This window comes from Python bivittatus, unplaced genomic scaffold (genome assembly GCF_059951505.1).
Source record: "Python bivittatus isolate LINGU-HERP-01145 unplaced genomic scaffold, Pbiv_v1 ctg000080_np1212, whole genome shotgun sequence".
NCBI lineage: Eukaryota > Metazoa > Chordata > Lepidosauria > Squamata > Pythonidae > Python > Python bivittatus.
In genome coordinates, this window is record NW_028277035.1 from 10379474 (window position 1) to 10396055 (window position 16582).

General features: G+C 35.5%; 1 protein-coding gene across 2 annotated transcripts in view; it reads left to right on the forward strand.

Annotated features, from left to right (window-relative positions):
- Window positions 1–16582, forward strand: part of MYH10 (myosin heavy chain 10) — a 92029-nt gene that overhangs the window by 48347 nt on the left and 27100 nt on the right. For both annotated transcript variants that reach the window (XM_088133496.1, XM_088133497.1), the window contains 12 exons: window positions 1085–1183; window positions 1809–1952; window positions 2523–2618; window positions 4143–4261; window positions 6113–6265; window positions 6702–6875; window positions 7551–7724; window positions 8198–8312; window positions 15292–15485; window positions 15685–15806; window positions 16027–16096; window positions 16186–16346. In XM_088133496.1, coding sequence (XP_087989622.1) covers window positions 1085–1183; window positions 1809–1952; window positions 2523–2618; window positions 4143–4261; window positions 6113–6265; window positions 6702–6875; window positions 7551–7724; window positions 8198–8312; window positions 15292–15485; window positions 15685–15806; window positions 16027–16096; window positions 16186–16346 — 1621 coding nt within the window. The remainder of the gene's footprint in view (window positions 1–1084; window positions 1184–1808; window positions 1953–2522; window positions 2619–4142; window positions 4262–6112; window positions 6266–6701; window positions 6876–7550; window positions 7725–8197; window positions 8313–15291; window positions 15486–15684; window positions 15807–16026; window positions 16097–16185; window positions 16347–16582) is intronic.

Genomic DNA, 16582 nt, shown 5'->3' on the forward strand with positions numbered 1-16582 from the left:
ACTAAGAAATTTGTTATGGCATAAGGTTTCATGGGCTATTGCTAATTTCATCATGTTTCTGTTTTTAAAACACACATAACAAATTCCTCAATTGCTGCTTTAGTTCTGAATGCTGTAAATGAATTTGGCTAAATAAAATTTGTGTTGGTTCAGTAGCTTGAAGAGCTATGATACTGGTGTATTAGTAGAGTTCATAATTTGCAGCTAGAAAAACTACTTGTGAATTAGATGTGTTAGGAATGATTTCTGTAACAGCTGTGTACCAGAGTCATTTTACTTTGAAAGTAGTGGAAGATTTTTAGGTTAACCATTTTTCTTCAAAGCTAGTGAGACTGCATTTATTCATCCCTTTTTTCCAGGAATCAGACTTTGGTATGCTTAATGTAGACTTACTGAAAAATATGGAACCCAATAGTAAAGGAACCCTTACCACCTTTATCTGCCTTTGGATTTCTGAATGCTTTATCAACCTCTAGCTCTAACCCCAAGAAAGTGATTATTTCCCTCTGTGCACATGACTTTGTGTACAAGTAAAGATGATGCTTCTAGGATTTTCAGACCTAAAAGTTTCAGTTGGCCTTTGGCTGGCATTCTGGGAGCTGCTCTCCAAAAAGAGGACAGGCCATCTTGACAGAAAAGAATTACATTTAATTTAGTTTTATTTGATATAATTATGAATTGTGGACAGGAAGCTCACCAGTTGCATTTAGCCCTACCCTTTAGTCCATTGTGTGCCTCCCTCAGGATTACAAGCCATTAAATTATGACAGCATTTTTTCTGTCTGGCCCCCACATTGGTGTCAGCTTCATTTTAAGACATTTCTCCTGGAATGTTTCTTTGGCAGCACTGTTCTACTCAAGATGTTTTTAAGACCCAAATAAATAGATTAGGTAGCTTGATACCTAAGTAGACTAGTCTGTAGAAGCTGTTATAGCTCGAGAAATTATTGGACCTTTAACAACTTTATTGCTGCTACTTTGACAGTTTGCATTATATTATTAGGAACAGCAATTCAGTGCTGTTATTTCAATTAAGTGACAAGATATGCAGTTGCTCATAAAATTCTTAACTGCTCTGGTTCAGATTTATTAGAAAAGTCACGTGCAGTTCGTCAAGCCAAAGATGAACGGACTTTTCACATTTTCTATCAGCTTCTAGCTGGGGCTGGTGAACATTTGAAAGGTAAGTTAATATGTGTAGATATTAGTTGATTAATGTAGCATTTAAACAGAAGCTGAATTAACACCACATGACAGCAATTGCTGTATCCACACTGGATAAAAGAGCATTCCAGCTGGGAACAGCACCAAATAGCTGCTCTTTAAAACAGGTATATTTTTTTCTGTTTTCAAGATGTGGAGAGAGTTATACACAGAAACTACTTGCCATATACAAGTTACTGTATGCAAATTTGAATACCAATAGGACATTATATCAGTTTGCCTTGAACAGCCCTAAAATCTGAGTATCTCTGAGGTTGTATGGTGACGCAACTCTTGTAGTAGACGTTATTGTGTTGTGATATATTTAGATGGATCAGTTTGAATATATTAAAGACATGCATGTATTTACCAGGAATTGTTTTCTTGAAAGCTCTTTGCTTATTCCAATCCATTCAGCAAATCTAGTTTAATATTAAAAAAATGTGCTTCAAATTTTTCTTAAAACTTCAAAAATTGAGGAACTCGTTATTTAAGATTGCTAGGAGTTGAACTATTTACTCTCCATTTAAACATGAGTAAATAAACAGCTAGTAGTACCAGTTATTTTGGGGGAAAAAACCTTCTCATTTTTTACTTTATCACAGCTGACTTGCTCCTTGAAGGGTTTAACAACTACCGATTTCTGTCCAATGGCTACATACCCATTCCTGGCCAGCAAGATAAAGATAATTTCCAAGAGACAATGGAGGCCATGCATATCATGGGCTTTTCTCATGATGAAATACTAGGTATGTTTTAAAAGGCTCTTATTTTCCTGATGCCTAAATGTATATTTTATATTTTTACTGATTAAAAATAGAATAAAAGTGTCATACCTAGGGATATGTGGCATTCTGAATGCTGAATTTAGCATCTTAAGCATCTTAGCTTAAAAAAAAATTTTTTGTTTGGGGCTTCAAAGATGAGCTTCAAGATTGTAGATTACCAACTTTGTGATGGTGAAGTATAGACTATTCCTAGGGGAATGTATGAAGGTTCTAGCCCCAACAGTCTCATCATTCCAGTGCAATGCTCTGGGCTCAGGTGTGTGCTTATCTTTCTATAAATGTTTACTGTGTTTGGTCCAGCTGCAGAATATATGACATCTCTGACAAATACATTGTCCAGGAATACTTGGATTTGGCATATGAATCTTTCAGCTACCTTGACTTGCAGTCTTTCTAGAGGTCCAATGTTCCAATGGTTTCTAGGAGTTCTTAAAGTCATTTTCCTCTTCATCTTGACTACCTGTTAATTAAATGGGTAGATATTTGCCTTAAAATAGTACATTTTATTATTTATCTTGTTTTATGTCTCAGCTATGTTGAAAGTGGTATCCTCAGTACTACAGTTTGGGAATATTTCCTTCAAAAAAGAGAGAAATACCGATCAGGCATCTATGCCAGAAAATACAGGTAAAAGTGTTTACAGGCAAAGGCAGTCCTTGCTTTAACTTCTTGTATCTTATTTACTGATATTTGATATTTAATACAATAGTTTGCTAAACATCATTTGTATTAACTGCCAGAAGCAATTTCGGTGGTACAATAATATCCAGCGTTTGGATACTAAGAATGTTGTGTTTTTCATTCTCACACTCTGTCAGCATGCCCACATTATATTTTTAAAAGTTGATTTTTCAGTCCTGATATCAAAGCAATTGTTCTCTGAAAAAATATTTGAACTCTGATCTCATGGAGGACTTATCAGCAAAGTTTCTAAAACACAAATAAAAATGGTATGTGTAACTGAATGAGTTTCAGTTTCTTAAGTAACCAGTTTCTTAAATTTTTTGAGAAATTGAGAATAGATATCTATATTACCATATATATTAATATATATCATATTAGAATGATGACTGAAATGACAGAATGGTGAATTGACAGATAGCAGTATATTTGTTCAACAACAACAACAAAAAATCCTCTGGAATTATAGTAAGAATTTTCTCATACTTCTAAATCATTATTTTAATTTTTAGTGGCAGAATCACTTAACATACTTTAAAAGCTCTGTATTTTGTACTGGCTGCCTGGCTTCACGTCTTCAGATACAATTCTTAGAAAAGGGGGAAGTATCAGTGGTGTGAATGATGTTGCATTGTTCCCACTCAAAGGGTGTGGGCCAAGGTGTCTGGGGCAGTGGGTTGGAGACCATGAACCAGCTCACATGTACACACAAATAAATGCAGGCAAGTATTTGCATATGCATGTACCTGTGTTTGGTTTTCCATAATTTACTTCCACGCAGCTTGTCTGTCATGCATTGGGATTACTGGGGAGAAGGGATTAAAGCATTTCACTCTCACTACCGTTTGGCCTCCCTCTCTTAACTTTCCAGGGTTGAAGCTGCCAGAGCCACCAGTTCTCAGAAAGACGATTTCTGCAAGTAATTTAGTAATTAGGGACTTGTGAAACTTAAAATATGCTAAGGGATGAGTGCAGTTAAAATGATCACTTTATCAAGTTTTTTGCTTGCTGGAGTACAAAGTTTACTATTATCCTGGACTTGAGTTATGAGATAGTTTTCAAACTGTGGTTATGAAATCATGGGATTCCTTGATTGTTTAATATTCCACTGAGGATGTCAGTAATGGCAAAAAAGCTTCCCTGAGAGTCAAGTTAAGTATTGCTGCTAAAAGAACACTTGCGAAGTATAGTTCAAAGGAAATGCTAGATACATGGTGGGTGACCTCTTGATTTATACAGGCTGATACTGAAGCCCAGTTGGCCCAAATGAGCTGAGTAGACCATTGAGAACGTTCCCTAGAATCTTGCAACATGCAAGAATCTCACAGCAGAGATACAGATACTCATTGTTTCTTGAAAATATTTTCTTGATGCTACATGAAAACAGTGTTCTAGGGTTTTTTTTATAAATTGCACAACTAGTTACTGAGGAGGAACTGTGATAACTGACTTCATTGCTTGCATTTATAGTTGCACAGAAGCTCTGCCACCTGTTGGGAATGAATGTAATGGAATTTACTCGAGCAATACTCACTCCACGCATTAAAGTTGGCAGGGACTATGTCCAGAAAGCACAAACCAAAGAACAAGTAAGCTAAAATACAGAATTATGAATCTTATTGTATCCAAACTGCTTCCAGCTAGTGCATTTAACATTTCCCTTTCTCTAGGGAGGCAGGGGTTAGAGTGATGGTGGTAAACATATTTTATATTATATTAAGATTGTACATCAGATTTTTGTTCTGGAGCCCTAAAATTTTGCTTAGTGTTCAAGAAGTAGTTGTTAATTAGTTCTCCAACAGTGCCTCCTTGTTGAATTTTGGTATAGTAGCTGAACATAAGCAGTTTAGGTAGAGGGACTTAATATGTATGCAACTCTTAGGTATATATGTAAGAGCACTTTAAATCCAGCTGATGGAAATTTATTCAGCTGAGGATGTTTTAAATGTCATTTGGGTAAAACTAAGAAGCCTGTTTCAGAAATTACACAGTTTTATGTCTCTCCATTTACTAATATGAGGAATCAACAGATGACTATAATGTTTATCTTTTGGCGTGAAAGGTAATATAGTTCTGGTTAGTTGTTAAAAATCTTTACTATACACTTACTGTAATGTATAGTTTCTTTTTTTAAAAAAATGGCTGCAAGAAGAAATTTTAAAGTTTTAATAATAGGAAATGGATCCTTTCATTCTGCTCTGATGGGTATTTTTATCATAATAGGCCCATTATATGCATACACTGCCTCTTTCTCTCTCACACACACATCTTATCCCATTATGTTACTTCAAACAGAGGGATTGTGTCTTTCTTACTTTCAAAAGAAAGCACTTAGCTGATCGCTAGAATTTACATTAAGCTGTAGAAGTAGAAAAACCATTCCCCTTCATGTTCCCAGCTCTACTGCCTGGAGCTCATGCATGTTTTCTCATTTATACATTTCAGGTTGACACTACCATTAGTACCCTACCTCTCCCTTTACCAACAGCTAGAGACAAAATGTTTCAGATTTGGGGCATTCGTCAGAACTTCACACAACTGATTGACAAATAGGTTTAGGCAGCATTGTGAACTAAATGGGTAGTCTTTACTTAACTATATTAATTGGGACCAGAAACTCCACCATTTAGCAACACAGTCACAAGTCAAAAACCCACGTGACTTTGCTGCTTAGCGACAGCAGTTCCAACAGTGCCAATTGCTGTTGTTAAACAAGGACCATGTGGGTCATTAAGCAAGGGCCTCATGTGACTGTGACTTCCTGCTGGTTTCTCCATTGGTGTTGCTTGTCAGAAGCTGGCAGGGAAGGTCATGAATTGCAATCATGTGACCACTGCAACAGCCATAAGTACAAGGACCGGTTGTAACTACCACTCGTTCAGCACTGTCGTGAGTTGGATTGGTTGCTGAATGAGGACCAGGTGTAACAGGCATCTGTAATTAATGCTGCATCTCCTGGAACAATTCATTGCTTCTGCTGCAACACACAAAATGCAGCGGAAACTCAAATGTTTTCCTAAGTTCAGTCTCCTTCTCTCTTAAAAGCACTGTGACTGGAAATAAACAAGAGACATAGTATAGTTTTTTCTTCTTTGGATGCTGGAGTTGTCAATAAAAAAAAAACCTACATCACCTCTCCTGCTAACACTGTCTTTGTATGTGTTCTGAATAACTTCAGAGTAGTCCAATATTGATTCTGGATTTATCTGAAGCAATTACTTTCTATAAGAGCTATACAGATTACAAAACTAGATAGCGTTGTTTTTCCTAAAGTTCACACTTAGATCACTTTTGCTGAATCCAGCTTAATTCCTTTATACATTTTGTGTTAAGAACTATTGTGCTAGTTTTCTCTGCAGTAAAATATTATTTATACTTGTCTTCTTTCGCTGACTCTTAATAAGTTATAAACTATGATTTCTTCACCTTCCCTTATAAAGGCAGATTTTGCTGTAGAGGCATTAGCAAAAGCTACATATGAACGTCTTTTCCGTTGGCTTGTTCACCGTATTAATAAAGCTCTGGATAGAACTAAACGGCAGGGGGCTTCCTTCATTGGCATCTTGGATATTGCTGGATTTGAAATCTTTGAGGTAAGCAAAGCAAAGCCAAACACTTGTAGTACACATCAAGTGTTATTATTAACTTATAGTGCCAATCGTTATCCATCCACAGTATCAGTTGTGTATATCATATTAGAAATTTCTGCAAGATTTTTTTTATATTAAAAGATAGTGAACTCCAAAGTACAGAACTGTAAATATGCCATTAAAATCTTCATATCATCTGTGACTACATTTCTTAGAGGCTTGAGGTTTGACCTGCCTCTTATTCTGACTTGGGAAACTCTCAGTGAGATGGGTTTCCTGTGTTTATAACTACATGTCTGACATTTTCTTGATTTATACTTCTCTGTCTGATGTTTGGTTAAAACACTTGATAAGTAATCTGCTCTCCAACATTTTCTTACAATATAGTCAGTATTAAAGCTATAGAGTTGAAAGTTATCTTCCCTGATTATTTTCCCAGTTAAACTCTTTTGAACAACTGTGTATCAACTACACCAATGAGAAACTGCAGCAGTTATTCAACCATACCATGTTTATCTTGGAACAAGAAGAATATCAAAGGGAGGGCATAGAATGGAATTTTATTGACTTTGGACTGGATCTACAACCCTGCATTGATTTAATTGAACGACCTGTAAGTTCTTGTATCCATACTTTTCTTTTTACAGCTGGTAGTTTTCTCAGGCAAGATATTCCCACTTGCTGAACTGAACATACGGGATATTTCCATCAAAGGGTGTTTTTTTTGCCCATTTCCCCTGTTTTCTCTTTAACAAATTAGTAGTCTTGCCTATTAGATTGCAGTAGTGTTTTAACGTATTCAGATTTTTCAGTTCAAAACTGAACTTTTCAAAGTGGCTGATAAAACAATTTAAACTCACCTATAATCTGTATTTTAATCTGTGAACTAAAATGTAGTCATTCTAGTGTGCAGCCCTTTTACACTTGGTCTTAACATTTACAAAGCACTGCCACTTGTAAAATTGAGTCTGATTCTCACAATAATATATTTTATGCGCTATTCTTCTTCTAAGAAACATTAATGAAACCATTTATGTTGTGACAGCTTTAATTGTATTTCAGATCATTGTTATAGCTACACTAAGAGATACAGTATCAACCTGGTTGGACTTGTTGCTTTAATCTTATATTCCTTTTTATCTCCTGCTAAAACAGAAATCTTTCTGATTTTCACATATGTAATTTGTTCTGCTTTAGCAGTATTTTTCCACATGTGATTATATGGTGAATATAAGAAGAAAATAACTAGTGATAGTCTGTGTATTTTTAAAAATATTTTTTTAATTAGGCAAACCCTCCAGGTGTATTGGCTTTGCTGGATGAGGAATGCTGGTTCCCTAAAGCAACTGACAAGACTTTTGTAGAAAAACTGGTCCAAGAGCAAGGTACTCATTCCAAGTTCCAAAAACCTCGGCAGCTGAAGGACAAGGCAGACTTCTGCATTATCCATTATGCAGGAAGGGTAAGAAATAATCACTGTACACCCTAACCCTTCTTCACATTTCTCCGTTGGAGAAACTGTTAGAATTTAGATATAATAGGACCCTTGATTGTTTGTTTTGGCTTCTAATAGTCATAATTATAAAAAGTAACTAAAACATTTAAAAATCTGGAGGTGGGCAGCATGCAAATAAATAAAATATGGTTAACAAATAGCACAAGATGTCTAGATCTGGTGCAGCAAATTAGAATAAAGTTGTTTCTGTGAAGTGAATCTGTAAAATATCAATTTTTGTATTTATGAATATGTGATGATGGAAGCCATCGTATTTATGAATATGTGATGATGGAAGCTTTTGATAGCCAAATATTTGTTGTTAATCTAAAAGGATTTCATTGAAAATGACTCCAGTGAATACCTTGAAGTGGCTGATGTGAGCAGAAGCAGTTTAGTTTTCCAGAGATCCACCAAGTTTCCCATTTGCTTCATTCCAGGTGGATTACAAGGCAGATGAATGGCTAATGAAAAATATGGACCCACTGAATGACAACGTGGCTACTCTTCTGCACCAGTCTTCTGACAGATTTGTTGCAGAACTTTGGAAAGATGGTAAGAATCTGCTCCAAATCCAGGGAGGATGAAATATAATTCCATGTTGCCAAACTGCTGTGTGATCGTTCAGATATTGCTTGCCAAAATTTGTAATAAGATACTCTGCTCATACCATGCAAATTATTTCACTTATACTTGTGTCATTGTGGTTAGCTGCACTTTCTGTTCATGAATCAAACTGCTAGATGCCATGTTTGAACAGATTTACTTACTACTATAATTATTCAGATTAATCTCAGAGATTCCATTACAGATAAACCAGCTTTGCTCCTTCATGACAACCACAAAAATTAAAGCTGTTGTTTCAGTTACTGTTAATTAAAAAATAGTCTGGTTTTGCTGTAAAATAGATGTCTGCAAGCTGTGTTTAGATTAACTCTCCAAGTCACTGGAGTGCAGGATATTATGTTAAGGGTTTTTCTTAAATTGCTAACATGTAATGAACATGATTAACATTAAGCATGCTTTGAAAACAGTTTTTGGACTTGCCAAGCTTGCAGAGTAATGTAATGGCATATCAGTTATCACTTTGCTGCTTAGTTTTATGCTGTTTTAATAGCACAAGAATCTTACTGTATCAGCCACAGATCTTTCTAATATTCTTCTCACAATATCCACTATCTGCTATCCTTCTCATAGCATCCAGGTATAAACAAGATACGAACACAGGGGAGTACTGCAGGCTTCTTCTGATTCTGGAGGTAGCTTAGGATATCATGTGTGAAATTGTTACCCTCCATGAATTTGTCTAATCCCTTTTAAATCCACTTGGGTTAGTGACTGTCAAAGCACTCTGTGGTACTGAATTCCAGAGGTCACCTATGCTGTGTGAGATACTTTTTTTTTTTCTTAGTCCTTTCTCATCCTTATTCAGCTTAATTAAATGATCCCAAGTTCTAGTATGATTGGGGGAGAGATGCTTTTCATATTTTCCATACCTTGTGGGCTTTTGTAAGCCCCTATCATATTGCTTCCTTTACTCCCAAACAGGAAAAGTTGAAATGTTATATTCTTTCCCTGTAAGACAATTATTCTGGTCTCTTGATTACTTTGTAGAGAAAAGGACAGTTTTCATTTCTGCAATATCCTTTTGAGATGTAGTGACCAGAATGGTACATACTGTGTTACATACTCTGCTCACGCATCATATATTTGTTTAAACATTGTTATATGGTTTTATTCCTAATTAAAATAAATGCACCATAGATTGATTTTGAACACATGCGGATTTATGAAGGTATGTTCACGAATATCTAATAGTTATAGCATTTTTCATATAAACAGCCATTTAGAAAGGATTTTGTATGTGAGAAGCAGCCAACACATATGCGCTTGGCATGGATATATGATGAATTGTCCATATTGGGTTATCTTTTCATTTCTTTGATAGTTCATGAGTATTGGGTATATTCATGTATGGTCATGTCATGTTGTAAGCATATGATGGTGGCCTAAATGCCTCACTGTGCAATCAGTATTTCTACGTTGAAAATCTATGAATTAGTACTAAGTCTGTACTGATATTTTGCATTAAAGCCCTTGTCAATAAACTATTTTATACAGGAAAGTGTTTACTCATATCTAGTTGCTTCTGCAAACAGCTGTCAGTCTTTGATGTTCAGTCTTTTGAATTCTGAAATGAATGCGCCATTCCTAATACCCATAATAGCCTATATGTTCTTTTAAAGTTTCATTGCAATTCTGAGTGGTGTTCTTTTTTACTAACTGGATTATCTTCTATATCTGCTTTTTATTCTTGCTGTTTCTGTGCCATAGACATTCACAATATTCAGAGAGCCTCTTTCTATGACAATGTTCCTGGTCTTCCTGATGCACCAGGTGAATGAATGAAAAAATAAACAGGGCTCCTAAAACAGGACTTGAACCTATAGGAAAAAATCTTGTCTTTTCCTTCTGCTTATAGGCCAGCATGAACTTTTCATTTCATCCTAGCCTTAGTGTTATCTGCACAAGGCAAGTGTTCTTGTGTGCATACTATTCAGTTGCTACTGCATCAGATAGTCTCATTTTTTTCTATTGCACTTTGAAAAGCTTTGCAAGTGAGTAGCTGCATTTTAAAACATGAGCTTGCTTTTCTGACACACTTTGATAATTTTGGATATTTCAGTTTAGAAGTGTCATTGGCCTGCTTTTTGTATGCTTTTGTCCATGTTATATTTATACAACTAAAACAGCATTATTAGTCTTTACGTGGTATGCTGAATTTAAAAAGTTGGTGCTATGCAGCAAACAGAAAGGTTTTAGTTTCACAAGCTTAAATTAAATTAAATACTGCCAGTACTTAGTCTCAAAGTCTGCTGTTGTGACCCCTGATATCATAAATGGATTTGCCCAACCCTTCCTCTTCCCATTAATAAAGCTAACAATTTAATGATTTAATTTGTATATCATCAGAGTTGCCAAACTTTTCAGCCTTGCATGGGCAAAGCCTGGAGCATGTTTTGACAGTGTTCAAACTCTGTCTGCATAAATACAATCTGGATTTTAAAAAACGGTGACCTATTGTTCATAACTCCTTGGGGTTATGAATCACAGTGGGAATCCCTGTTCTGAGATATACTGGAAAATTAAAATGATAGCTACATGGTTCTGTTGTCTTCCATTGCTTCCAGAAAAGCTTATCAAGGGCCACTGACAGAGGTGGAGCAAAACATTATGTACTCAGTTTGAAGTGAGGAGTGGATTAATCAACAGTGGATTAATCTCCTATTATCCAGGAAAGGAAAGATCATGCGATTTACATTTTTATCTCTATACCTGATGGTACTTGACTCTGTTTTTTTCTGTGTCTGTCTCATTTCGTCTTGTTTTACTCTATTGCCTAATTCATATTCTCTTAATCCCAAATTATTAGGTTTTTTGGTTCTCTTTGCTTAAAAATAATACTTCAAATTCCTTTACTGTTGCTTCTTCTGAGCTTTCTTTGCTTGTGGCTCTAAAGAAAAAAATGTTTTGCAAAATTTGAAACCATTAATAAGTAGGCATCTTTGATCACAGAATGATTCCTGTGGAGAATACCAAGAAGTATTTTATTCATGCAGAGGAATTAAAATCTCTACTTAGGAGGCTAATAGCATTTCAGCTCTGGGAGCTAATAAATAAAAATAAAAACGGAGAAAAAAATAGATGGCTCAAATTTGGTAAAATCTCCAAATCTCACAAAATTTCAGCAGTCTCTCAACACATCATGTCACCTTAAGTATGAATGCTATAATGTCATGAGATTTTGATGTCTGTGCAGTCTCTCATGATCCACTGCAAAAACAGCAAAATCTTACTATTTTGTCATCTTGTGAGATTTTGGGTCCCATGTGTGTGTGTGGGTCTGTGTGTATGTATTCTAACAAAAATTATTTCTGTGAATACTATCAGTGGGCATTGCAAATGTGTTGGTGCATATGACACTATGATGTTGACATCTGCTGCAAGTTAACATGCCAGTGTTAGTTTACAGAAGAATCTTCTTGACCTTAGAGTCTCAGTGGAGGTGAGAAAGATCACGGCTTTTAGGTCCAATAGATATCAGTCCGGGCTCCCATAAAAATCTGTCACTAAAGTAGTGACAGGATGAGGAATGCTGGAATTTCAGGACATATATGCCAAAGATAATTGGAATAAAAGTTTTTCTGAATTAGAGCTTCAATGAAGACAAAGTAAGAATCCATAAAGTAACCAGCTTCTCTTCCTGGGACTGAATATACTAATTTCTTTAGAACAAACCAAACTGAAATTTGTTCAACCCTTTGTTAAACAAGTCTGCCTACCAAGATTAGAAGGCCAAATAAACATCCAATACTTTTCCTTAATCATTCAAAACACAACAGGGAGGCACAGTCAGACATTTTTTTCTCAGTACTGTATTAGATCCCATTTTAGGATGAGAATATTTGAGGCATCATTGTACCTGACAACCAGATAGTATAGTGCCTATTAGAGATGAAAGTCTTAGTGTTTCACAAAAAGTTTATTAGAGGTGTTTGATGTACTTCTTACCATGTGAAATATACCCCAAAGACTAGTTTTCCCCAAGGCACAAAAAGTTAGTTTTTTTCAAAATCTATACAACAGTGAAACAGTCTACCTATGGAGGTTGTGGGTTGTCCACTTCTGGAGGTTTTTAAGAAGAAGCTAAATAGTCACCTCTTGCAAATGGTTTATTTGGTTTTCCACACATTGCAGAGAATTAAACTAGATGATCCTCATCATCTCTTCCAATGTTATAATTCTGTGATTCTGTGAAAATCAATTGCTCCTGCTTCTTCAAGATTCTGATATTCAGCTTTCTTGGCTATTACTTGGGTAGTCTTGCTCTAATGTCCCCATGTTCATTCTAATCCTCTTTTTGTGAATGTGCCTATCACATATATTCCCAAAAGATGGCTTGATGTTGTGATAGGTACATGATATGATGTTATACAAGTGGGTGAAACCAGGATTTTAGGCTTTTATGTATATATTTTAGGCTTTGTGATTTTTTTAAACTTAATTTAGATCACTCTTTTCTTTTCTTTTGAAAACTGATAAGTAATGTCTTTGTGATTTGATAGTTTGCCTCAGTTTTGGTAATGAAATCTCGGGGGTTCATAAATGGGATTTGTAAACTGCATGTGGCCTATATGTTGCCAGCACTATTTTAAACTATATCCTTAAGTCTCCTAGCAGCTTCTCAGAAGTTAATAAAGACTGAATCTGTTTTTCTCAGATTTATTATTACTATCAAAAAGGTCCTTTTCCATTCTTCCTTGATGAGGAAGTTAAGTTGGAAGACTACTCCATTCCCAAGCAGATAAAGGAGAACCTGAAAACATTTCTAGGTGATCCCACATGACATAACAGAATACTAGTATCTTCATAGCTGGTACAGAGCAGTGCATCCTCATCTCTTATCCCAAGAGACTTTTCTCTGGTTCAGATGCACTGGGGACATATTTATTATCTGGACGAATCGACAGGGTGCCTGGTAAAGTTCCTTCAAGACTTCAGAAACTCAGTAAAATTTGCCATGAACGGTCCTTCTGGTTTGTTATAATGAAAGTGCTAGCCACAGTCCAGTTGATCAGCATAGTTGAGAGCCAGAGATATACTGACACTCTTCCTTCACTGCTGTTTGTGCTAGATCCATCTGGAGAGTGGACTAACATTTATTGTAATGTATGCATTCCTTGGGTTGCGCTCTCTATGAAGCTCAGCTGTGGGACACAACTATGCTGAATTAGTAACAGCCAACTTAGAGGCAAAGTGTAGGTCATGTGATTCTTTCCTTCCTGGGCAATAAAAATCTCAGATGCCGTTAGCCTTAGAATTGCCCTCTCCTCTGTTGCAGCCTGCTTGACTTCTACACTTATAACTTGTATTTACCTATATTACAGGTAGTCCCCAATTTAAGAACGAGTTCCATTCCCAAGGTCTGTCCTTAAGTTGAATTTGTATGTAAGCCGGAACATACAAAACTGAAGCTGAAATAAGAATTTGTATTAAGAAGTCTTCCTTGACACTATATTAACTCTTTACAAGACTTATGAAATATTTTGTACTGGTCTTTTTGTGAATTAATCTATTTTATAAGGAATATAAATAAAATTGAATGTATTATTATTGCAATGAGTTATTATTACAGATCCAAAGCAAAGTATGGCAGTATATCTCTTTGTTTAAAGTGAGATCTGCTTATGTGCTGTGCTGCCTTTAAATTGCTATGGCCTCTGAAATCTACTCGCAAAATAAATCCTATCTTTTATGAAACTTAAATTGATTATACATGTTTACAATTCTAAGCTATTCATTAATTTGAGGAAATTGTTTAATTTGCGTTTTGGTTAATTTGATACTGCAGCATTGACTTTCCCCATTATTAAGCATACTACTAATTTCTTCAAAATCAAACAGGACTTTTTTTTAGTTATAGAATAGATTTCTTTAGTACCATGAATTGCCATCCTGTCACTACAACTATTATATTTAGGATATATATGTTTTAGTTTTGTCTAATTGCAATTTACTTCCCCCATTCCATTTCCTTTAGTGATGTACAATAAATGTATTTCACTGATTAGGGAGAGATGCTGACTCTAATTCTACTTAGGAGGTGTGTTAAGTACATTTTAATTTAACCACACAGAGTTTTGTGACTGGGGGAAATGTTAAAAGATTGCTTGTACCCTGGCTAGTGTGATTAGCAAGAAGCTAGACTGCAATCTTTAAGGTGTTTAGTTCTTTAGAATGACAGTATGGTGGCTCCCCCCAAGCCATTTTATTTTATTTTCGCTTTATCTCCTGACCAAAATATAGCACTTTCTTGATATTGCTCCTTATAGCTGTAATTGCCTTTAGGGTTAATTTTACTGCAATGGACTAATTAAATAAAACATTTCCCTCACTTTGATTCTTCAGAGAAAAATGTTGAAATTAATTTCAGCTGAATTAATGTCAATATGACAAGCCCACATAATAGCATTTGTTGTGATGCAATGGGAAAATATAATGAAAAAGCTAAAACCCATATTTTATCTTGCAGTTATATAGGGAAATACTGTACTTTGTTTATTTCAAGCAAAGATACATGGGAGGATGGTAATAGTTTGCCTTTAATGCAGAGTTTGATCCATTTAGTCATTTGCTTGGGCTATATAATAATTTTTCCAACAATATTCATTCTGTGTTCGCCCTTGGTTCTCTTCAAAAATTCCTTTTAATTATAAAAAGGGAATGGCTATAGTGCTCCTAAAAGTAAAATAATAACTTTTGTTCTTCCTAGTTCATCACTGTCAAAGCTACAGTATTTTGCCTTGCACATTGCTTTCAGTCCAGCTACTTCCATGCGTACCTATTTGCTTTGGCACAGATAGCACCCTTCAATTTTGTCTCACAAAACATTTGTTGCACCTTTTATTTTTACTGACTGTCTTTATTTCTGAATCATATATGGACCATTTAACTGTGTTCTTGTTGCCTGCAGTGGACCGTATTGTGGGTTTAGATCAAGTCACTGGAATAACAGAGACTGCATTTGGCTCAGCTTACAAGACCAAGAAGGGGATGTTCCGTACAGTAGGGCAGTTATACAAAGAATCACTCACCAAACTGATGGCCACACTTCGTAATACTAACCCAAATTTTGTTCGCTGCATCATTCCCAATCATGAAAAGAGGGTATGTGATTGCATTTTACTTAGATACAATAGATGCTTCTTGTGTTTCTTTTGGTTATGCTGTACATCTCTGTTTGCTCATATAGTAACATTTTGATTTCATGTTGTACATAGATACTGAGGAGCACTTGTTTTTTGAGCGATTAGTAATTAATATTTCTTTAATGAAAGAGTACTAAAAGTAATGTCTGTGTATTTAGGCTGGAAAGCTGGATCCCCATCTTGTTCTAGATCAGCTCCGTTGTAATGGTGTTCTCGAAGGAATACGGATTTGTCGACAAGGATTTCCAAACAGGATAGTGTTCCAAGAATTTAGACAGAGGTACTTTAATATACTTGAGTCTTACCATTAATGTGTCAGAGATCATTTTGTTCAGGTAATACACTTGTATCTTACCATTAATGTTTTAGAGATCCCTTTGTTCAAATAATTAAGACCCCTTCTACATGTTTATTAACATGTAGTCCTTTTTCCAGGGGGAAGAATAGACCTCTGTGACTTTACTAACATTTGAACTACTTGTTTTCTGATTGGTTCATAGGTATGAGATCTTGACTCCAAATGCAATTCCTAAGGGTTTTATGGACGGAAAGCAAGCTTGTGAGAGAATGGTAAGCTATCCAGTAGAAATATAATACATCTAGAAAGTTAGATTGTTTGCATTTTCTGTGTGAAATAAATGGATTTGGTTCTTGCATAGATCAGAGCACTGGAGTTGGACCCCAATTTGTATAGAATTGGTCAGAGCAAGATTTTTTTCCGAGCTGGTGTTTTGGCACATCTAGAAGAAGAAAGAGATCTGAAGATAACAGACATCATTATATTCTTCCAAGCAGTCTGTAGAGGATACTTGGCCAGAAAGTAAGTGAATGTAGTAATGTTATTTTAATCCTTATGGGCAAGATTTGATGAAATCTTTTAAAGGATTTAGTTTAACCAAAACTACTGCATTTAAAGTAATATGCATGATTTGTTCATTGAATGCTTAGTTAGCAGTTACTTCCTTCCAGTATGGAAGCGTGGTAATTATCATGCTGTACTTTAATCTGGCTTTGTTATGAAGCTAATATTTTGATGTAGCTGTTACAATTCAGAAA